The 25,712-nt window shown below is 36.8% G+C and overlaps 1 protein-coding gene across 1 annotated transcript in view; it reads left to right on the forward strand.

The window, feature by feature from the left end:
- The first annotated feature begins 6,615 nt into the window (after positions 1-6,615).
- Positions 6,616-25,712, forward strand: part of LOC149831368 (coatomer subunit delta-like) — a 37,569-nt gene continuing 18,472 nt past the window's right edge. The window contains exons 1-3 of the mRNA XM_090013844.1: positions 6,616-6,677; positions 23,008-23,112; positions 23,251-23,290. Coding sequence (XP_089869970.1) covers positions 23,110-23,112; positions 23,251-23,290 — 43 coding nt within the window. The 5' untranslated portion in view covers positions 6,616-6,677; positions 23,008-23,109. The remainder of the gene's footprint in view (positions 6,678-23,007; positions 23,113-23,250; positions 23,291-25,712) is intronic.

The following is a 25,712-nucleotide window of genomic DNA, read 5'->3' on the forward strand; positions in this document are numbered from 1 at the left end:
GTGCTCTAAGACAGGCAAAAAGTTTTATATGTGATTCTATCATGCTCATATGTGTTCTAAGGCAGTCAAAAAAACTTTATATGTGATTCTATCATGCTCATATGTGCTCTAAGGCAGGCAACAAGTTGTATATGTGATTCTATCATGCTCATATGTATTCTAAGGCAGTCAAAAAACTGAATATTAGATTATATCATGCTCATATATATTCTAAAGCAGTCAAAAAAATTGTATATGTGATTCTACTATGCTCATATATGTTCTAAGGCAGTCAAAAAACTGTATATGTGATTCTATCATGCTCATATGTGTTCTAAGACAGGCAAAAAACTGAATATGTGATTATATCATGCTCATATGTGTTCTAAGGCAGTCAAAAAAACTTTATATGTGATTCTATCATGCTCTTATGTGTTTTAAGGCAGTCAAAAAACTGTATATGTGATTCTATCATGCTCACATGTGTTCTAAAGCAGACAAAAAACTATATATGTGATTATATCATGCTCATATGTGTTCTAAGGCAGTAAAAAAACTGTATATGTGATTCAATCATGCTCACATGTATTCTAAAGGCAGTAGAAAAACTGTCTTTGGATTATCCTTCATTTTACCTTTAACATTCATTACTGTATTGAACACATTATCAAACACATTTTTCTCCACATGCATCACATCCAAATTATGTCGTATCAATAGGGTCGGCCAATATGGTAGTTCTCAAAAAATAATTTTTTTTATCCAATTATGATTCTTCACAAATCCAAAAAAGGGTGTCGGACTGCGGGCATCTGTTAATACATCTGAAAAGTATCGCACTCTTCTTAAAATCTCTATGCCGGACAATCTTGTGGATGAATCTTCCATTTCAGTTATGCCTGCTCTAAACGCATTTCTTTGGCGTCGGAACGAATGGTCGCTGGGTAGAAATCGACGATGGCACTCAAACCAGCAAGGCTTCCTTCCATGCGTTAATCTAAAAGCTTTGGTATCCTCCATGCAGTACGGACATGTCAACCTTTCATGTGTGCTCCAACCAGATAACATACCATATGCAGGGAAGTCACTGATTGTCCATAGAACAACGACCTTCATATTGAAATTTTATTTTTTTTGGGCATCATACGTGATAACACCGTCATACCACAGTATTTTAAGTTCATCAATCAATGACCTTAAATATACATCAAGATTTTGGCCAGGTGAGGTCGGACTAGGGATCAATAGAGACAAGAAAAGATTTGGACGCTTCACACACAAGCTTGGTGGAAGATTGTATGGAGTTACAAATACTGGCCAGCATGAATATGGAGTTGATCTACCCCCAAATGGATTAAATCCATCTGTACATAGACCGGGTCTAACATTTCTCACTTCTATTGCGAAGTTCTGATGCGTACGATCAAAGTGCTTCCAAGTTTCTGCGTCAACAGGATGCGTGATCTTGTCTTTATCATGTCGAACTTTATTTGCATGTTATATCATGTGTTTATCTGTCCTTGAAGACACATACAATCGTTGCAATATAGGAGTGATAGGAAAGTAGTAGAGCAACTTGTACGAAACTTTTTTTGATCTCGTGCTACCATTGCCTCTTGTCTTTGGCTTGAACCGAGGATGCCCGCATGACAGACATGATATGTTGTTTTCTTGATCCTTGAAATACAACATACAATGATTTGGACAAGCATTTATCTTTTTATACCCCATACTTAAAGTGTTGACCATAACCTTTGCACGATAAAAATTTTGTGGCAATTTCTCATCTTTGAGCAACATACTCTTCACAATCATGCACAAACGGTCAAAACATGATTGACTCAAATTATACTCAGACTTCAAATTCATTAGTTGAAGAACTGCAGACAAGATAGTGTGACTCTCGCAACCGTTCCAAAGTGGCTCGTTAGCATCTCTAAGTAAATCATAAAATCTACTAGCTGCATCATTTGATGATTCTTCATCTACTGTAGTTGTTACATCACTAGGACCCATGATATAACCTAGTTCTGTTCCTGTGGCATCAAATATCAAATCCATATATGAATTATCGTGCACAACATTCACCCGTGCATCAAAATTGTTTCTAAATTCTTCACCATGAAACGTCTAATTATGATAATTACTCACAAAACCCTTCCTGTATAGGTGATGTCTAACGCCATGAGGTTCTACAAATCGATTGTTCTTATAAATCTTGCAGGGACACCTAATCCGACCTGTATAATCCACTGTACTGACACTTGCCGTTGCAAATTCAATAAAACTTTCAATACCATCCATATATTCATGTGATAACTCATTGTCAACTATCCTAGAGTACATCCAGTCATGATTTGTAGTCATTTTGTCGTATGATGTTACGAATAGTATCCTAGCCAGTTAAAAGAGAATCATAAGAATGTTATGATGAAGAAAATATTAAATTTATCATGCAATATATGATGTCATACAATCACAAGAATTATGATGCGTGCATTGATAACTTAATATTTTCATGAGCAAACTATTCATAAAATGATACATCCACTTGAAGCATGCTTTCATTATACAATCTCACATATAAGTAATAAACAAATTGAAAATAACTACATGCAAGCATGGATACAATCACATTCAACATTGCAATACATCAAAAACATTCATATCAAAAAAATGTCAAACATGTACCAGCAACAAACACACTCCAATATCCTGCTAACTACTACCATGCCTAGCATGAAATTCGTACTCTAAAAATAAGAACACTTCTATTCTCATACATTTAAATCATGCTCAGCATGATCTCCAAACTCCAACAAAACAGTCCTAGATATCAACAACTAAGTGAGTGTGTGAACAACAAAGTGTTGCATTCAATAAATTAAATAACATGTGATGCGCTTGCATCACGTACTCACCACGGGTATTCGCCCAATTTGCATTGATTTTGTAAGTTACTTACCACGGGTGGTGGGGCACACGCGGGATCCGTTGAGAAATCTGCAAGAGACAATGTGTTAAAATAAAGTCACCCTCTGCTGAAATGAAAAAATCTTGCATTGATCTTTTATCTAAAAAATGTGGCCCTTCTAGAAGTCGGGCTTTGGTGCACGTATTAGCTCTAGATTTACTAGAGTTATTCGAGTAACAGGAACCATCAAATAAACTACAACTGATTTAATGAGTCATTCACAGTTTCACAGAACGATGCAGTGTGGCCTGCCAAACCGCATGTCAAGCCCTCTGGCAAGATGCACAAGGAACCTTGCAGTTGAGCTGTCAGCACCGAGTAGGGACACGATTCCGCTACGGTAAAGGGAAAGCAAACACAGAGATCCAAAAAAGCCATGTCCTATTCTTTGGATCGAGGGTCTTTGATTTGCTTGTATAGATTTTCTCATGTCCTATTCTTTGGATCTTCGGATTTCCCCACCTATATCAAGAGTGCTAACTCGGGTATATTGGTGGTGGACCCCCGAAACTGGATATATTGTTCATGTGTATTAGGAGTGCTAGCTTAGATATATTCACAATTGATATCTTTTTCTCATGTATCTTTCATATCCATCAAAAAACTATACATAGGGGTCATTTCCCACATTTTCTACATTTATCACCTAGTATCTTAAACCTATTGTCTAGTATTTAGAGTTTGGAGTCTCCCTATGAGAAGACTATTGTGAGAGATCATCCTAGCCCTACGCTCTCACCCTAGTGAGCTCTCTAGTCATCCCCTAGGTCTAGATCTATTGCTCTATTGGATCCAATATGTTGGACCCAAACTTTTTTGTAGTCTAAATCATGTAGAAGCTCTGTCAGATTCATCGTGGCCGTCAAATTCATTAGGAGGGCTACCTAAGCATGTAGTAAACTTTTTTTTTCATTTATTTTTATTTATTGGGGTTTATTTATCTCTAATTTTTGCATTATTTATCATTTTCTTGTATTTTTTAGCACCATCAACATCACTTTCCTTTTTAGGAGTTTGGTTCGAGATACATTAGATCACATGCTAGTAATCATAAGACGAAAAGTTGCACCCCAAAATTGGTTGATCTCTGCTCATCGAAGAAGAAAATGCTTATATTCTTGAATATCGGAACCCTTGTCTTTCATAATCTATACTCATTTCCATTTTCAAAATCTATTTTAAAAACTCATTTTTCAAAAATACTTTTCAAAAACAAGGATTTGTTCGATATTTCGTACCTAGTGTCTTGATTGTGAAACCTTCGCTTGGATCATGGGACCTTTGCTCGGAGGTACGCATCAATTTACTTTCTCAAAGTGACAATTGCCTGGATTGAGCCCATGTGCAGAAGGATTGTGCACAACTTGGCTTTTGGGATATAACTAAGCCTCACCTCCTCATGAAATGCTAACCACCCTTGGCACTGGGTAAGCTAGCTGCCACGACAAAGTCACCCTGAATAGCTTCACAATGGGGGAGAAGAAGGAAAGCATAGAAAAAATGGAGAAGAATAAGTGAATTTTCACACTTCCTTTTTTGTCTTTAAAACTCGCCCTTGCAACATCCCATCGAGGGCAGCTACCACCCAAAATTTTGCAAGCCATAATGAAAGTTTGAAAGTGGTAAGTTAAGGAATTTCACAAAACATAAGGAAAATTTACAACACAAGAAATTTGCAAGTAACAAAAATTTTGTAACTCATAAAGAAAGGATTTTTGCAAAACACAAAGGAAAAAGATTTACAACTCTATTTGCGAGGGACAAAAAGACAGATCAAAGATGGAATCATACCTGTACCTAGATCCATAATTCGTTTGACAAGCCCAAGAACTAATTCTCCTTGAGGACCATGCCCTCTAAGACAACTCCCCTCATTATAAGCACTTGGTGTTTTCCAAAGATGATAGATATAGGACTAAATGATTTTCATAAGTGGGTTTTTTCAGTCAAAATGCTATTCCAAAAAACTATACAAAAGAAGAAAGAAGAGGTTATTTAGCCAAAAACCTTGGTTGCAAATAAACATAATTTTGAGCCAAATACCAATAGGATCCATCATGGTACAGATTTCTAACTCTCATCAGCATCAATGGTGTATGACGAAGGAGGGGATTAGCTTGGGGTATATTACTCTGGATGATATGCCAGACCATCTGATGTGGAAAAGAAATCCTTCTAATAGTCATAAATCGAAAGCTGCTTTGAGAAGAGATTCGGGCTAAAGGTGACAAGGAGTGGCGTAAGTTTGTATGGAACCAAGTTGTATTCCTATTGTATCCTGGGTGGTGTGTTTAGGAACTAACACTGTTGACTATTGACAGATTGCCATGTTTTGGCTTTGTGTTCCCTAACCGCTGCTATTTATGTGAAAGAGAGGAAGAGACCACAAGACACATTTTCTTTCTTGGTCCGAATGCAACAAACAGTTGGCAAATGGTGGCAAAGAAGTTTGGGGTCAAGCGGGTTCCATGTAGGGATGGCAGTGGACCAGGGAAAACCGAGCCCCACCCCACCTCGTCCGGTTTGGACTGGGGATGGAGGATATGAAATGGAGAATGGACTGGGGATGAAGGTTAAAATCAAAACATGTATGGGCATGGACTTACTCTTACTCTTGCCCTTGCCCCGCCCCATCCCATCTCCGATCCTTGTTAAGAAAATTACTATTGTACTTATATATATATATATATATATATATATATATATATATATATATATATATATATATATTCTTAATGCTAATATAAAACCCTTTCTCGAATCTCTCCTCTCCTCTCTTACAATTCGCACAAGCTCCCATTTCTTTCCTCTCCTTCATGTAACCGCAGGAGGCGAAAGGATGGGAGAAATGAGACCGCGCCTCATCCCGTTTGAACCAAGGATGGAGGTTAAAATCAAAACCGGTGCAGGATGAAGACGGGGATGGAGGGCAAAATTTTGAGACGGGACAGGAATGAAGACCTTGTCCCCCACACCCGCTCCAGTCCACTGCCATCCCTAGTTATCAAGACATTCAATGATAAATAAGGTGGTAGTTCCAACATTCTTTAGAGTAACAGTCGAAAGTGTTTTTTTTTCAACAGAGAAATTTGGGGTTAGCGTTATACGACCATATACCATTGGGATTCGAACTTGCAACGTCCCAACACAAGGTCACGTGCACTAACTGATCCGATTAGTTGGATTCAGTTAAGAAAACTGAATTCCATTAGTGATCGCATTCAGATTCAGTATAAGGATTTCATGACCGAATTCTGACAGATACTGGGATCTGATTACATGAATTTTCCAGATAGGTGTTAGATTTTTCCATCCAAATTGGAATCCAAATCTAAGTTCAGTTAGCCAATATCCGATTAGTCGGATTCAGTATTAGGCTACAGCCGACCCGAATCTAAGCTGTTTACATCCCTAATATATACTTTGACAGGCCATTACTTTAATTTCCGTTTGCCTTGAACCATATTTTATTTGGGTTTCATTTTTAAAGTTTAGGTCCAACTTTACTTTTTAAATGGACCTAGGTACCAAATTAAATCTCCGTAATATGTATCTCGGGTCGGCTTGTATATCCAAGCCAACAGAGCATCTGGTCCGGATAGTTATGAATCCGGGCTCGGGACACCTTAGCCCGGCCCGCTCTCACCATCTCCTAAAACCCCTCTCTCTCTCTCTCTGTCTTGGTTGCGGTCGTGCGGGGAAGTGTTGCACGCGGCTGTTTCTGGTTATCTCTCCCTCTCTCTCCGTTGATTTGAATCTGGATCTCAATTTTTGCCCCTTTCCATTCTCTCTCTCTCCAAAACCACTCAGATTTGTGTGTATTTGATTCAGTTTCGTTGATTTTGGAGTTTCGTTGCTTTTGGAATGATGGGTGTTCTTGAATTTGTCTATCTACACCTTAAAGGCAACGTTCTCTAAGGTGGGCAGTCTTAATTTTGTGATCAAGGTTTCTGTTTCAGCCTTGAAATCCAAGAAACGTCCCAAAACCCAACTCATATTCTGCAACTCGAGCCTTTAATTAATAAAGATAAATGCCGTTTCATATGACATCGTTGATCCCAAACCATGGTTTGGTTTTTTAAGTTACGTTTCCACCTATGTGACCTGGGTTTTCATCAAATCGCATATTCTGTAATCGGCAAACTGTCGCATAGTTGTGTGTTGTTTCAGCATTGTTTGATTTTTTATATATTTTGCTGTCCAGATCTTGATCTGTAGTCTTGTAATATGTATTCAAATGAGTTGAATCTTCTATAATGACCTCAACCTAAGCTTCTTCTGCTCAAGGTTGGCCTATGGTTGCCACTGAAACCATGCAAATCTGCATTACTGTATGAAAATTATTCTCTGGGTTCCGTGGTTTATTTGGCTTTGAATCTAATCCTTTGATCAACATGTATTTTCAGATTATACGTTTATTCTTCTTTTTCAAATTCATTTATACCTAATCATGTGATGATTTTGTAGGATTTGAACGTGCTATCCGTATCTAGTTGTTCAATCTGTTGAACTGACTTGTTAAGCTATAATTCGATTGTCACGGCTGTTCATCTTTTTCGTTTTTTTTTTTTTGAGTTCTGCCATTGAGGAATGTGTTGCATTAATAGGATACTGTGATAGGGTCACTGAGGATAAAACCGAAACATTAGACTTGCAAAGTTGTGCTGGCTAATGTGCACAAACAGGGTGTTTTAAGAACTATCAAAGAGATGAAGGAGATTCTACCGGAACATTGTCTACCTTTTATGTGTGGTAGCTGGCGGTTGTCAGGCCTTACTTCATGTATTTAACAGCTTAGTCACAAAATTGATTTTCCATTTAAGAGAACATGACCAGGAGATATGCTTTGGTTGTTGATAGAGTCTTTAGTGCCTATTGATGGAATGGCTGTTTGTTGGACATTGATCTTGGAGATAAACGGTTAATGGTCTTGGATTTGTCAAAATGTAACTTTTTTTTTTCATCCTCAAAGGAAATCCAGGCAGTTCTCTAGGGTCACTTTTGGAAGTGAGAAAAATTCTCATTGCAAAAGGAAATTTTGTGAGAAAAATAAAATGGAAAATGTTAGAAAAATGAGAGAGAGGAGGAGGAGGGGTGGTGGTGGAGCAACTTCTCCACCACGAAAAATGTTAGAAGCCCATGCCTTTTTTTTTTTCTTTCTCATCAAAGACCCATTTATGTAAAATGGTAAGAAACAAGAGGAATTAGGAAATGAGGAAGAAAAACAAATGAAGATCTGCAATCAGAATTAATTTAGCACAAACAACACCAGCGATCGTTTCTCGCTGCATTCGAGAGCATTTTTCCATCAGTGGCATCTTGTCGCAGCAGCCGGAAAACCCGATGCCTCCCCCTCCTCCTCCTGCATCTGCCCTTCTCCCTTGACCAGCCACAGAGAGAGACAGAGAGAGGAAAACCCGATGCCTCCACAATGACCAGTGCGCCTGCAAGGAGATCAACGTGTCCCTTACATCGGTCGTGTTCAAGAAGCTGGCCTTCGACCTAGTGCGCTCCAACCGCCTCAACCCCGACCTCTAGGAGATCGTCTGTCGTGACCTCCGCAACGACCTCGACTTCCCTGACCCTGATGTCACCGCTCTCGCCTCCGTCCCCTCTCACTACCTCTCCACCCTCATCTCCGAGTGCACCAAGTAGATCTCTTCTGCCCTCATCTCCGACAGCCCCTCCCTCTGCCACTCCACCAATACCCTCGGCTGCATCCTCGCCCGCAAGAACTTCGTCACCCTCTACACTTGAGGACGCTAGAGGCAACAAGGCTCTCGCTTTGAATCACACGCAAGGAGTGTGTTAAATAAATTTTTTCCTTTGGTGAAACATTCCTCCAACCGCTAGGTGGAAGAATGTTTCCTATAAAAAATGTACTTTTTAGAAAAACTCTCTCGGAGAAAAATTCTCTAGTTTGGAATAGTTGAAAAAATCGTACATTTTTCTTTCCTACCTTCACTTTTCTTACATCTTTCTCACTTCCAAATGTGCCCTAGGTTTTAGCTTGTAGAATGCCTGTGTTCATTAGGGACTTCAATCGCTATGTATAGGTTGCAATGTTGTAATTAGCATATCAGAACTCGTATTGCTAATTACATAGTTGACTACATGTCTAAAAAAGTGAAAAGACTCAAAAGTTTACTATAACTGCATAATGCAGTACAACAAGACTCATCGATCATTTGCATTGTCAAACATTCCTCGTTCATAATAAAAAATGATATCTTATTGTGGGGCTTGTGCTCCTATTGCTCTTCATCTAAATTAGATTCGATTTTGCATTGTGCAAGTGCATGAAGGCCCTGCACACGTGCCAATATTGACAAATATTATAGCACATGCATCGTCTGGGGCTCACACACATGGTCTCAGTGGAGCACCAAGTTCTCGAACAATGTGTTTTTTCATGCGATGTGCACCTCTATTAATCAATGCACAACAAAATCTTTATCTCAATACATTATGCAAACCAAAATCGTCGGAAATCTCGCAAAATCACCACACCAGGTCATCACATCCAATCATTGCTAAATATAATTATCACAAATGCAAATAATTAAAACTTAAAATAAAATGTCATTGCATACTAAAGTCAAAACGTTTACAACTTTACATAATAGATAGGACCAAGAAAGGTCATGCAAGGTTACAAACTAAAGATCCAATGAATATATATATATATATATATATATATATATATATATATATATATATATATATATATATATATATATCAGCTTAATGATTTTCTTCGTTTGATGTAGTGTCTGCATTCACTGATTTGAGATGTTGATGGTTCATCTTCATCTTCCGAATCAAGAACAACTTTTGACAAATTTTTTTCAATGAATGTTGCATGTACTTGTGTTTTTTGTTTATCATCTTCTATAAGACTAGTAAGAAGCTCGACATGAACATCAGAGAGAATACGATAAATACATAATCGTACAGTGGAGTTGTGATGCTTTATGAATTACAATGTGACATTTAAATCTATACAATCCACTATGCATTACAAAACCACAAAAGTTACACTTCACTATCCCTTTTAAAGGTGTTCATAAATCCACTAGTTTGCAATATTTTTTGTTAAAACATGAACTCCAGATTTACCTGCGCAAGGAGGAAAACGAATGATAGAGAAGAGGGGCTGCAGAAGGTCACTTCTTAATTTGTTCATACGTGATTGATCTATTCAGTAATACATATATGAAGTGATTACAAAAATTAGGGTACAGGAATACCCTTTAATAAACAATTAAAATTGCAACATAACACGACTTCTATATGGATACGGGTCTGGATTGAATCCAGATCCATAAACAACTTCTTTTCACCCTCCCTCAAGTTGTACATGGTCTTGGATCATGAACAACTTGCTTTTTAACATCCAAAACATGTCCTTTGTTAATCCTTTTGTGAATATGTCTGCAACTTGTTCTTCAGTTCGAACAAAATTAAGCTCAATCTATTTTTCTTCAACCTTTTGCCTTACAAAATGTTGGTCTATCTCAATGTGTTTTGTCCAACTATGATAAATAAGATTAAATGACATATTAATAGCACTTTGGTTGTCACATAGTAAGAGTAATCGAGCAATCGATTCTCCTATCTCTATGAGGAGATGTCTTATCCATCTAGCCTCTGCAGTCGTGGCAACCATCGATCTGTATTCGGCCTTTGTGCTCGATCTAGCTATGACTTTCTGCTTTCTACTGCTTCAAAAAATCAAGTTTGACCCAAGGAAACTGCAATAACCAGATACCGATCGATGTTCATGTGGATCCCCTGCCCAATCAGCGTCAACATAAACAATGATCTCATGTGCACCTTGAATCAGCCCACTTTTTATATACACAAGTCCATCTTCGACAATGCCTTTTAGATATCTTAGTATTCTCTTAACTGCCTCCATATGTGATGTACGAGGCTCATGCATAAATTGAGATACCTGATTGACTGAATACACTATGTCAGGTCGAGTGAATGTTATGTATTGTAACATACCTACTATGCTGCGGTATCTATTTCATATAAGTCTCCCTCTTTAGAGCTCAGTTTCTGATATATGACACTTGAAGTTGCCAAGGGTTTGCAATTCATCGTACCCGCTCTATTGAGAATATCCACTGTGTACTTGTGTTGAGTGGGAGTAAGAATATTGCATGTCTTGCCGACTTCTACCCCAAGGAAATATCGTAGACCTCCCAGATCCTTCATTTTAAATCTCTGATTCAACAATTTCTTTACTTCCTCAATATGAGTTTCACAGTTTCATGTAATGATGATATCATCTACATATATCAATAGGAGTGTGGTCACACTCTGCTTCTTGTAGATGAATAATGAATGATCTAGAAGAGACCTAGAGAAGCCATGTCTTTGTATTTCAAACGAAAAACTCTCGAACCAAGAACGAGATGCCTGTTTCAAACCATATATCACACTTTTTAATCTACACACGTACTGATTAGCATCTTGTTCTGCATATCATGCGGGCTGCTCCATATAAACTTCCTCATTTAAATCTCCATGCAGGAAGACATTTTTAACATCTAGCTGACTTAATGTCCATCCATGTTCAATAGCTAGACCCAACATAATTCGAATGGTCCCCATTTTCACAACAGGGCTAAACGTTTCATCAAAATTCTGCCCTTGTTCCTTTGTGAACCCTTTGGCAACAAGTCTAGCTTTGTACCTTTCAATACTCCCATCAGGTTTATATTTGATCTTTACACCCATTTCGATCCAACTACATTTCTGTTGGGTGGTCTGGGAACAACCTCCCAAGTACCACATTCATGTAAGGCTTCCATTTCTTCATTCATCGCTTCAATCCACTTCTTTGAGTTGGCAGCTTGATAAAATGTGAGAGGTTCATCTTCTTTGTTTATAGTTGTCAAAAACAATTAAAAATCCAACGAATTTTTTTTGTAGCTGACCCACCTGTCAAGTGGGTGTCGAGGCCGAGTAGACCTCCTGACAACCAACGTCTGTGAGGAAGTAGGAGGCACATTAAGGTCCGGACAAGAAGTAAAGACGGGTGGAGGTTTCTTTTCACGTCGGGTGTAGACGATGCCCTTATACCTTCCTGTTTCCAAGGGTTGTGCAACCTCTTCTGACTCCTCACATGTTTCCTTCTGACTACAATTCAGAGGGCATTCATTATTAATATTGGAAAAGAGTTCAGAGCTTAGCCATGGATAATATATCTCCACATTGGATCCTAAGCTGGAGGGGTTAGCTGGTTGATTATCAAAGTTCATCTCATCAAAAATAATGTTTCTCGACACTTTGATGCGTTTGCTCGAAGGATCATAGCACATGTACCCCTTATAGTCATCCGCATACCCCACCCCACAAATCTGCACTTCAAGGCTTTGTCTTGAAACTTATGCCTCAATGAGCTGTCAACGTGCACATAACAAATAGATCCAAAAACACGTAATTCATGGTAATCGGGATGAATGCTAAAAAGTGTAAAGTATGGTGATCTGTTTTCTAACTGTGCCATGGGCAGGCGGTTTATCGCATGCACTGTAGAGTGAAAAGCCTTTGTCCATAAAGTAATAGGGAGATTACTATCATGCATCATGCTCATTGCACTCTCAACAATATGTCGATGCTTCCTTTCAGCAATCCCATTTTGTTAAGGTGTGTGGGCAAGACACTCTTCTCCTTATTCCATTATGTTGGAGAAATTCAATAAAATCACTAAAGGAGAACTCTCCCCCTCCATTACATTGAAAATGTAGAATGTTTTCAGAGAAATGGTTTTTGATAAAAGAATAGAAGTTTTGAAATAATCCAAAGATTTCTGACTTATGCTTCGTGAAGAATATCCAAGTGTAACGTGAATAACTGTCAACAAAGATAAGGTAATATCTACTTCTCGAACCAGAAGTAATTGGGGCAGGACCCCAGACATCAGAACATATGATCTCAAAAGGCTTTGAAGCTCTTTTATTGATTGAATTGAAGGGTAAAACATGACTCTTATATAAATGACAACTGAGACATTTTATTTCATTTGCTTCTGAACCCAAATTAGACTTAGGAATCAAATTATTTGAGACAAGTTTTTCAATAAAATGACGACCACAATGACCCAATCGACTGTGCCAAAAAATTGGCTTATTACATTTAGAAATAACAAACACACACTCGAAAGAAATTAATGATGGATGCTGATGGAGCTTCAAGGATGAACAAGTGGAATGAACTGTGGAGGAGGGATCTTCTTGAAAAATGTACATATTGCCTCATCTCTTTCCTTCAACGAATGTCTTCCTCGTGCAAAGATCCTTGACATAAACAAAAGGAGTAAATTCAACTGAGGCATTAATATCATCAACAAGTTTTGAGACGAAAACAATATTTTTCTGAATATTTGGTGCATGAAGAACATTTGAAAGTTTGAGGGAAGGCTTAGACATGGGTATAACAACATTTCCAATGTATGAGATGGAGTGGTGAAAACCATCTCCTGTGACTATACTATTTATACCAACATAAGGAATAAGGTTTAGGAGTTTACCCGCATGACCTGAAACATGGGTTGTTGCCCCTGAGTCATCATACCAAATGCCTTTATCATTTTGCTTCATATTCAGTGCTGCCAATAGTAACTCCTTTACTTCTCTCCCAGCCTTTGATGTTCTATCTCTTTCCTAGTCTCTGTTTGCGAAGAATTTTCTTTGTTTTGGAGATTGAACCAACAATTTGCTTTAATATGCCCCTTTTTGTTACATAAAAAACAGGTAGGAATGGGCCTTTGACCTTGCTGATTGGGAGAAACATTGGGCGTTGGAAGTAGCCCACGACGCCCAAAGCCATGTCTTCGTTGTCCACCCCTGCCTCGAAAGACACCACCTCCTCTTCCTCTTCCATAAGTCAGCCCTGTAGCAAGTACTTCTTGAGTCCCTGATTGCACATAATTTTCTTCAAAGAAACCCTTCAGACTCATCTCATATTGCAACAATTTTGCACATAGATCTTCGAACTTATGAAGCTTTGGGAGACACAATCAGGACGTTGTCAGAACATGATAGTCTGGCCCCAACCCGCTTAGAATTTGTTGTACTTTATCTTTATCATTAACCACACATCCCACGATAGCCAGCTGATCCGTGATGCTCTTCATTTTATTCAAGTATTCTATGATAGACATGAAATCTTTCAACATATGAAATTCTCGCTTAAGAAACACAAGATATTTGCGAATATGTCTGAAGTAACTTGTCCCACAACTTCCTGGCTGAACAATCATCATGAATGGCTACAAGAACCTCTTGCGACAATATAGAGGTGATGTATGCCACCAATGCTTGGTCTCTCTTATCCAAGCGATGTAATCTGAATTTCTGAGAAGCACAGTAGAAGATGCCCCTTTATCATGTTCCTTTTCTTGCGAAATAAACTCTGGAGGGGTTGGAATTGACCAATCCAGATGTCCAGAGAGATCTTGGCTCCTTATAAAAGGAACGATCTCTCTTTTCCAAGTCAAGAAATTGGTATTTTTTAACTTCTCAGAGACAAGTTGACTAAGAAAGTTAGAAGAAAGAGTTGTTTGTGGGAAGGAGGAATCTATTGAGGAAAACACAGGAAATTGGTGTTAAAAGAAAAGGGAGAATTTCTGGACCAGATTCAGTCGATTGAAAAAAAAAAATCAGCCACTTTTAATATTCTGTCCTTTTTTTTTGCAGAAGTTAAATCAGGAAAATTATATCCTGACATGGCCAGCGAACATGATAGGTCTGATTGTGTCAAAGGTGAATCGGTTCCAAATCGATAAAGTTCCTTGTTGAATAAATAGAAATAGTCTCCAAGGAATTTTGTAATCTGGAATAATGAGGATGATAAATGTAAAGCAAAGATATTTCAATAAAACCAGATTAGCAGCAGAGGATCCTGTCGGTGATCCCCTTTTTCAAAATGTACGAAGATTATTGGCAAAAGAAGAAGAAGATAAGAATTGATATTTCAACGTGGAGAGACGTTCATGACTTTTCAAAGAAAGGAGTTTCAAAAGTGAGCGAAAAGAATGAGGAGTCAAATGCTGATTAGAAGACACAGAAAATCTGGGATTGAAAATCTAGATTTGGATTTAAAGAGAGGTATAGATCGAAACACAAATTTAAAGAAAGATGCAAGAAAAACAAAAAAGATGCAGATATGAATTCAGAAAAAAGCGCAGATTGGAAAATAGATCTGGATTTAGAAAAGAAAACGCAGATTGAAAAGAAACACAATTTTGGATTCAGAGAAGACACAAATTGAAACTCACAGATTTCTCGGCTTGGAACTTAAGATCATCTCTTTGGACATTCCTTTTGGAGAAGCAACCCCAGGCCCAACTTCAACACCGCTCTGATACCATGTTAAAAGATGAACTCCAGATTTACCTGCGCAAGGAGGAAAACAAATGACAAAGAAGAGGGGCTGCAGAAGGTCACATTTTAATTTGTTCATACGTGACTGATCTATTCAGTAATACATATATGAAGTGATTACAAAAATTAGGGTACAGAAATACCCTTTAATAAACAATTAAAATTACAACATAACATAACTTCTATATGGATACAGGTCTGAATTGAATCCAGATCCATAAACAATTTCTTTTCATTTTCATGCTAGACCATTTAAGCCACAACCTCCACAGTTCATCAACCTTTAGGGCACGATTTTGATATTTAAAAATACAAAAAATAGGTGATTTAAGATGAAAAAAAAAACTCAAATCAACAACACATTTAAGACTAATAAAAAGGCTGAATGTAAAAAGAAAAAAAATCAAAACATCAAAAGAAATGAGCTCACCCTTGGTTTTAATGCTTGAAACCCTCTTCCAACTTCATTGCCACACAAATCAAACCCCTAGGGTTTGATTTTCAGGGTTAGAAGTTAAAAGAAAATGTGTGTGTAGGATGAAAGTGGGTGAATCTAGGGTAAATTGTACCACTATGACTCGGTTTTGAGGGTTAGAAGCCAAAAAACAAGTATGTAGGATGGAAACGAGTGATTTTAAGGTAAAAGAACGACTTTGGGGTTTGGTTTTGAGGGTTTGAAGCTAAAAAAAGGGTTGGGTAGGATGCAAATGAAAGAGATGAGGCAAACCACACTTCTAGGACTCGAATCTAGCAAAATCCCCAAGTTTTAGGGTGGATTTGATCTCAAAATATGGTAGGTAGGCTTAGAAAAGGTGTTTGAGGAGGGAGAACATGCAAAAATGAGGTTAAAATAACCCTTGCGGGCTAAAACATGGCCCCCATAAGTGGCTGGTCACCACTTTTTCAATGCTAAAAAAGTAAAAAAAAAAAACATTGCTCGACTCATATGATATACCTGTGTATCATATGATATATATCATATCGAATACGATATATACCTCAAATCGTATTGGTTTCCCTTCTGATACCACGATATATCGTATTGTATCGTACGATAATGACAATGTAAAACCCAAGAATTTTTAGTGATTTTTCCATTAATAAAGATAGAATTTTTGCCCAAATATGATTTACAATATTAATTTGGACTTAAATTACATTTAAATTGATAGATGGTAATTAATTGGGCTGTTAATTGCTAAATTTTAATTAAACTAGCAATAGTAAATTAATTAATATTTAATTAAAATTTTGATGGTAATTAAATAATTATAATCATTTTTAATATTAGATAGGGTTTGAAGGAACTATCGAAATTTATCGATCCAATTCATATTGGATCTATTGGACCAACCCAAATCGTATTGGAGATAGTGGGATCAACCCATATGGGTTGGATCCACTTGGACCTATCTAGAAGACCTTGAGGTGGCGCATTTCTCAAGGGACATGTGGCTAGCCATGTGGCCATGTAACCAAGCAAGTGGCAAAGCCATGTGGGACATGTGGCAAGCTAAGAGCTAATTAGGAGCCATGTGGAACATGTAGCAAGCTAAAAGTTAGGGAAGTTAGAGGTATGAGTCATGTGGGACAAGTGGTTAAGAGCTAAGGAGGTTAGAAGTGGGACATATGGCAAACACTAAGCTAATTAGGAAGTTAAGTAGGACATGTGTCATGCTTAGAGTAGAGAAAATAGTTAAGAGGGAAGCCAAGTGGACATTTCACTTAAGCAATTGGATAACCAAGTGAGAGGAAGGCTCTAGAAGCCTCTCTCTCTCTCTCTCTCTCTCTCTCCCTCGATCGACCTCCCTAGAGGAGGATGAGTGGGACCCACACCCATGTGATCCCAAGTTGGTTGAAATCAAAAAGCTTAGAGAAGCTTCTTGACCCTTAGGTGGCGTGATCTTGACCATTCAATGCCTATGCATCTCAACCCTTCATTTGTCAAAATGAGAGTAAACCCTAATAACCAATTCAATGTCAACCCTTCACTTGTCAAAATCCTAAGCATCTCTATCAACCATCTTGGACTATAAATAGCTCCTAATTCTTTACTCCTCTCACCTCTCATCTTTTAAGTAGAGTCTCTCTCTCTCTCTCTCTCTCTCTTTTGGGACGATTTTTGAGGAGGATTTTTGAGGAGGAAGCTCACCCTTGGTCGGTTTTTGTAGCTCCCTTGTGAAGAAGAAGAAGCTCTTTCCCTCCCTATTGCTGATTTTGGAGAAAGAAGGAGCCTTCTCCCTCACCCACACAAGTTTGGAAAAGGAGGAGGCCCTCTCTATTTAATCCATTTTATATTTCAGGAATTCTCCCTAGGTGTTTAGAAGAATTCAACTTCTAAAAAGGTAGAGGTCTTGATCCTTGTATGTATGTAGAGAATTTAAGTATGCTTTAGTGTAGTAATTAGGGGTTTTCACTAATTTATAGTTTAATTTCATAATAGAATGGCGTAACATGCTTAATTGAATTTTAATTTTATTTTAAATTAGTAATTCATGCAATTGATATTCAATTCATATATTAAATTTGATGATTTTTCCTAATTCACACTCTAATCCCATATTAGAGTGGTGATTCATGTTTAATTGCGTTTTAAACTACTTATTCATTCCATTGGTATTCAATTCATATGTTAGATTTGAGGATTTTCCCTAATTCATACTCTAATCCCATATTAGAGTGGTGATTCAAGTTTAATTTCATTTTAAATTACTAATTTATGCAATGGATATTCAATTCATATGTTAGATTTGGGTATTTCCCCTAATTCACACTCTAATTTTATATTAGTGATTCATATTTAATTAAATTTTAAATGTATGTTAGATTACTAATTCATTCAATTGATATTCAATTCTTATGTTAGATGTGGGGATTTTCTCTAATTCATACTTTAATCCCATATTAGAGTGGTGATTCATGTTTAATTAAATTTTAAATGCATGTTAGATTACTCATTTATGCAATTGTTATTCAGTTCTTACGTTGGATTTAGAGATTTTTCTTAATTCACACTCTAATCCCATACTAAAGTGGTGATTTATGTTTAATTGAATTTTATATACATGTTAGATTACTAATTCATGCAATTGACATTCAATTTTTATGTTAGATTTGAGGATTTTCCCTAATTGGCACTCTAATCGCTTGTTAGAGTGTTGATTCATGCTTAATAACATGTTGGAATGTTAATTCATGCACATCATAATTGATTCATGTATTGGAATTAGGGGTTTTCCTTAAATTGCACTCTAATCCTATATTAAAGTGCTTATCATGTTTAATTTGATGTTAATTACATATGGGAATGTTAATTTGCATGTTGAAAATATAATTCATGATTTTTGGGGTTTTCCTAAATCCGGATTGTGGACACTTGTTTAGACTTAATTATGATATGCAAAGTTGAAATAAAGATGAGTTATGCAAATCTGGAACTTATGTGTACATGAAAGACTTGTATTATGACAAATTTGAATTTTTAAAGATGATTATGTGCATATGAAATTAGATTTGTATTTATGGTTAATGTTATCCCCATGAGCACTGAAAATCAGTTTTGATGATGCATAAATTGTGCTATGTGTATAGGTACAAAAATCTGAATTGTTTAGGTGATTATTGCTATGTACATGTGCACTAATATCAATTTTCAAGATTCATGATTAGTGCTATGTGTACGTGCTCTAAAAACAGATTATTGTCTAAGTGATTGGCGCAATACACATGAGTACCCAAAATTAGTTTTTATAATGTATGATTAGTGCGTGAGCACTAAAGATTTGTGACATGTGATAAAGTGATTGAATACGCATTAGAAATCAATTTTATGACATGTAATAAGTGCATTATAAATGAGAACTACAAAACAATTTTGTGACATGTGACAAGTGCTTTGTGAATAAGCACTACAAATCAATTTTATGATGTGATAAGTGCCTTATAAGTGAGAACTACAAAACAATTTTGAGACATGTGATAAGTACCTTGTGAATAAGTACTACAAATCAATTTTATGACATGTGATAAGTGCTTTGTGGAATAATGCGTAGTATGAGTACGATGATATTGTTACATGTGCCATGACATTGAATGATGATTGTAATGATAAGCATGATGTATAAGACATCATGTATGTTTGAATGAAAGATGTGACATATTATTCTATAAGGCATGCATGAACATGATGATGCTACACATTGTTGTTCTATAAGGCATGCAAGGCATGCATGGACATGATATTATAATGTTGTTCTGTAAGGTGTGTAAGGCATGCATGAACATGGTATTGCTCATATTTTAACTTGTGGTTCATGGAACCATATGGTGCCTAAATGCTTATGAACATGTGATATATGTTCATACTATAAGGCGTGATGCATGTATATGTGATAGCTTAAAAATGAGCTTTGCATGTGCCATGACATTGAATGATGATTGTAATGATAAGCATGATGCATAAGACATCATGTATGTTTGAATGAAAGATGTGACATATTATTCTATAAGGCATGCATGAACATAATGATGCTACACATTGTTGTTCTATAAGGCATGCAAGGCATGCATGGACATGATATTATAATGTTGTTCTGTAAGGTGTGTAAGGCATGCATGAACATGGTATTGCTCATATTTTAACTTGTGGTTCATGGAACCATATGGTGCCTAAATGCTTATGAACATGTGATATATGTTCATACTATAAGGCGTGATGCATGTATATGTGATAGCTTGAAAATGAGCTTTGAGTGTCAATGGACCCATGGGGTGCAAAAAATGCACCATGATCAACACATATACACAAAACTCATTAATTCAACACATATACACAAAACTCATTAATTTGCCTTCATAGGCAAGATGTCCAATATGTTGGTTTAAAGGCATCAGAGCACTGGTGGATGAGTTATGAAACATTCTAAACCCTTTAGTTAAAGAGACCTAATAACACATCCATTTACCTAATCTACCTTAGAGAGTGTTGGTACAACCCGAGTGACCACGATATATGTAGATTTTAGCAGTGTATTTGTTTTTTTTAGATTAAGGGCATCTCACTAGTCCTCAATCCTCAGGAGATAGGGGATCTGGACTACCAATGTGTCATAGGTGATAGATCCTGTGCCTACTGCAGTAGTTAGCATATGCATTCCAGTTATCTACGCTATTATGGGGTTTCTTCTAGATCAAGGACCGCCTCTTTTGACTGCCGTGAGCAGTTAGACCTACGGAGAATCTAAAAGATATAGCATAATAAACACCCATAATATTCTCTTCTGGGTCACTAATGTCCACATGTACTCGTGGGCATAGTAACAAGAGAAACAAAGATCTTATTTGACATAATTGTGATGAACATATGTCCTAATCATTCTTAAGTATGAGCGTAAGTATGTTTTGATTAGCATTATGCAATTGCTTATATATGGAATGTGGTGGCATGTCTATCTTGTAAGCTTGATGAGTAAAACATGATATTGTAACATAAAACAATATTATAGATGTTGTTAAGTTTATGTGATGCAAGACATGACTTATGCGATTTAATGCATGATTATATATGGTTGCAAATATATGCATCATGTTCGTTTAATATGATTATGGGTTGTAGGTTTTAATTCTTTGCAAACATGTGAGGTGATTGCACTCCTACCATACTCAATGAGTCTGACCTTTTATTTAACAACTTTGCAGACAAGAAATAGTTGCGGTAGCGGGGTGCGAGGATGGGAGGCCGATGAACGAAGCTCTTATCAAGGGCCCATATGAGTTTAGGATTTTAGATTGTGAAACTTTAAACATTTGATGGATGTAAAACCTTGATTTGCTTAATACTGAATAATTTGGCTTATGGCATGTTACCTGCATTAGTTGTTATGTTTCAAATTCGGGTTTCTCGAGTTGGAATCGGATTCTGAGTTGAGATGTGGATCCAAGTCCAAGGGACGAAGATCCATACCCATTCATGTTTATATTACCTGTAATTCGCCCAAGATTTGGAATCCGTTTTCAAAAGAAAAGATTTTTCGCAGTTTTCTGTTAATTTATTTGGTTAAGGTAGTTCCTCACTTAAAGTAGGTTCTACGGGGCTCCTCTTGGCTAGAAAGAGCGCTTGCATGCAAGCAGACTCCTTAGAACTTAGTTCAATAGAACAATGCCTTTCAGATTTATCTTTGGTGATCTTATCTCAAATTCAGTTCTGAAGAGCTATTAAAGCTGGTGCTTGCACATGTTGACTCTTTAAAGCTTGATTTGAATAAGGCAAAGCCTTAGACAAAACCTCACTTTAAATGACACATTAAAAAAATGTCTAAAAATTTAGGTTAAAATTTTGGGGCATTACAACAACACTGATAGGTTGTGGTTAACATTTAATTGAGCTTATGTTGTTATGAAGGTTTCTGTAGTCGAGCATATTTCACAATCTTCACTCATTGGCCTGAATGTAGTGCAGGCTAGTCACCCAGTTTGATAACTTTGTTTGTGACAGTCATTTATGTATATCTGTAAACTGCCCGAAAGGCTTTTATAATAGAAAACTATAGGGTTATTGGGGAGTTAAAATTTCAAGGTGATGACATTAAAGTTATTCATTGATTTATAAAAGCCTAATTATGGGCCTCCACTTGGTGATCTGATATTTTATTAAAGGCACAAGAGCTAGCCACTGGCTGTTGACGATGACAATGTGACGGCTGCTGATACATCTAGAGAGGAAGAAGGAAGGCTTGTGACATGGACATAGAGATGCAAGTGGATGAGCGTCCTTTCTTTGATATTGACTTGATGGATGAGATACAGCTTCCTAGATCAATACATATATGAACAAATATCATGCCAACTTTTGATGGATTCTCTCTGTTACTAGAGTAAGGCATTCTTTTTGTTTGAGCAGAAAATATAGACATTATGAAGGAACATGCAATGTGAATAGCATAAAGCCCTAGAAGACTAACCAACTCCTCTGCATGCTATCAGGAAATGAACCACATCATGGTCAAATCAGAGCATATAATGTCATCTGATTGAAAAATTACCCACCTATTTGGCCCCTATTTACCCTTTAACCCCCAAGAAAATGTGATATTCAGTCTCTCATTGTTGTGTTTTCTGAGAAGTATAAGAAAATTTAAGTAGCATGTTGATCTCTAAGGACAGGTGAAACAATCAATGATTTTCCATCCAATGTCTCAATGATGTGAGGAAGTATAAGGTGAGGTGGCCAAGGGTTTGGTCATATTGATATGTTGTGATCATGGGCACTTTATAGATAAGGGCTTGATTTCAGCATTTTTTATATTGAACCTAGCATTCTGCAGAACTGGAAGGGTACAGCTAGTTTTTTGCTGAATATGTTGGTAGTGAGCATGGAGAAACTTCTGCTGAGCATGATAAAGTTTGAGTGAAGAATCTAGTTGGTGGTAATTGATGGTGGAGTAATTTTATTTTACAAGATAAACATTAATTATCAAATGTTTATCTTGTAAAATAAAATTACTCCACCATTTGAGCTTGGAGTACGCAAATAATTATATGTAATGTACTAGACGTTCTTCCTAGGATACCGTACTCCAAGCTCAAATGCAAACTGTTGAATATGTATATCTGTTGACCTATTATTTGCTGTATAATATATTTTTCTTTCTGTAGGTTCACAAGCCACTGGTGGAGTTGCAGCAGCTACTTGATCCAGTTCACCTCCATACACAATTTATTTAAAGTGTTACTCTTTGGCTGTTGGAGAGCTTCACAATGGTATATTTTAGGTTTCCTTCTTTATGCTATTTCCAGTATTCCTATGCCATCTCTGTGATTCTGTAATGTCTTCTCTAATCGATGTATCATCCATGTCTATCTTTCCTAATATCATTACTTTTCCCATTTCTTGAACAGGTTGTTCTTGCAGCTTCTATTATCAACAAGTCTGGTAAAGGTGAGCTAGATTTCCATGAATTAAATGAGCACATTTACATGCCACAAGAAACTTATGCACACACCCTGACACCTTCACATGGATAATGAATTTTGTCAGAATCTTGGAAATGGAGAGAAAAAAAAAATCAATAAATATTTGTATTGACTGGAACCATGTGTTAAATACTTGATTACAAACTCCTCTTTTGGGACATCATTCTAGGTGGTAGAATGTGTTAGAATAGGATAGGAGTGTTCCTTTGTATATATATATATATATATATATATATATATATATATATATATATGTTCATATACATATATGTATATATATGTGTGTCCATATACATATGTATAGGTATATTTTTCTTGCTGTAATTTGTTGTACCCTCTAGGGGTATTTTGGTTTTTTTACCCTTGTAATAGGAACAACTCATTAGGGGCTAAACTGTTTTTCTTTTTTCTTTTTTTTTATTATTGTTGTTTTTTGTTATATTGTCAAGGGCATTATTGTCCTTGACAATATAATCGTTGGGGCTCCCCAATGTACAACAGCTAGAATTCTAGCTGTTGGGAGCTCCCAACAGCTATATTGTGTGCTCCTCACTCCCCACTTTGTGTATGAGTATGGGACTTCAAGTCCCTTGTATTTTATGCATTTTATGTGCATTTAATCTTCATAAAGATTATAGTTTTTTTATCTTTTATATGTTGGCCCTTTGTGGCTTTGTATATTTTGCCCACAAGTGGCTTTTGTGATTGTGCACCTTGTAGCCCTTTAGTGGCATTGTATTTGTGCACACCTTGTTTCATTACATGGTATCAAAGCCATTGGTATTGACGATCGTGTGAGGCTTGTTCGCGTGGATGTGAGATCGTGGATCATGGGTTCGTGATGTCCTAAAGAAACTTGCTTCTATTATCTCTCACTCTCTCTCTCTTCTTCTATTATATCAATGGAGGATGAACGAGAAATCATCGTCTCTCTTCCCATAAGACTCAATGACACTAACTATGTGACGTGGGCATTCATAGTAAAACATAAAATTTGGGAAAAGGGTCTATAGGATTTGATGGATGGCTTCAAGAAAGAACCAAAACTTGTTCTTTCAAATAATGAAAATGACAAAGAGGTGACACTTTAAGGGGATGAAATAAATAAAGCCGTTGCAGATTATGAAAGGAGATGAAAAGAGTGAAAAATGGGTCATTCCAAAATCATGGGATGACTCATTAATAGTGTTGACATCAAGAAATGTTCTAGTTTGGCAAAATTCGATTTTGCTGGTGATGCTTGAAAGTACCTCCAAGATATGTAGTCTTAAAGACATGGCTCATGTTTGTAACCTCTAAAATAAAGTAAGGACCATGACCCAAGGAGACATGAGCATAAGAGAATACTATAATGCTCTTTCTCTTCTTTGGAATGAATTGGTTCATTTAGAGCCCAAGTGACATTGTTTTCATGACATAGAGCTCCGTAAAAAGAAAATCAAAATAGGGCATTTTTACCCATTCGTTAATGGAATTAGACCCGAGTTTAAGGAGACCAAATTGGCTCTCCTCCATAGAGGGGGTATTCCTATCATAGTTGAAACTCTAGAAGAATTGACTATGAAAGAGAATAGATTAAAGAAACTCACCTCCTCTAAAGATGAAGAATCGGTTTTTGCTATGTCAAGACCCGAAAATCACACAAGAACTTATAATCCTCTTTGCTTTGGAAGAAGCTCAAATGACTATAAATACAAGAAGGTAAAATAATATGCCATTTTTGCAACGAGTCGGGTCACGTTAAGCCATTTTGCCCAAAGAGGATATCAAAGAGATGAAAAGAAAGTAGCCTCCGTAGGGCCATCTTTTGAAAGAAACAGTGTAGATGAAAGCTCCAAAAGCATTGACTCAATGTCACTAGCACAACTCATGGAGACGCTACAATCAATGTTAAAAACTCAAGCTTCTTTCCTCTCCAGTGAAGTCGTATCCACATGCATAGATACCAGTAAGACTTCTTGGATTCTTGATTTTGGTGCTTCCTTCTATATGACTCCAAATAAGTCCGTACTATCTGAATGCCATATTAACCAAAATGATTCTTATGTTTCAACCACCAATGAAACTTCTTTGAAAATCAAAAGTTTTGGAACTTTGCAAAAACATCAAACCTTTTATGTACCAAATGTTAGAATGGTGCCAAAATTGAATTTTAACTTATCCATTTTCCAAATTGTGGACCATAGGTGAAAGATTTCTTTTTCATTTAAATGATTGTTTGGTACAGGATCTCCAATCCGGGAAGCCGGTTGGGCGAGGCCATAGAAGTGAAGATCTTTATTTTATGGACAATCTTGAATTATCAAAACATGTTTTTTTATACAAACAACAACAACGAAAACTACGCCTTCATCCCAAAACAATTAGGGTCGGCAATATGAACCAAA

This window comes from Nuphar pumila, chromosome 7, assembly GCF_984573655.1.
Source record: "Nuphar pumila chromosome 7, dmNupPumi1.hap1.1, whole genome shotgun sequence".
Taxonomy (NCBI): Eukaryota; Viridiplantae; Streptophyta; class Magnoliopsida; order Nymphaeales; family Nymphaeaceae; genus Nuphar; species Nuphar pumila.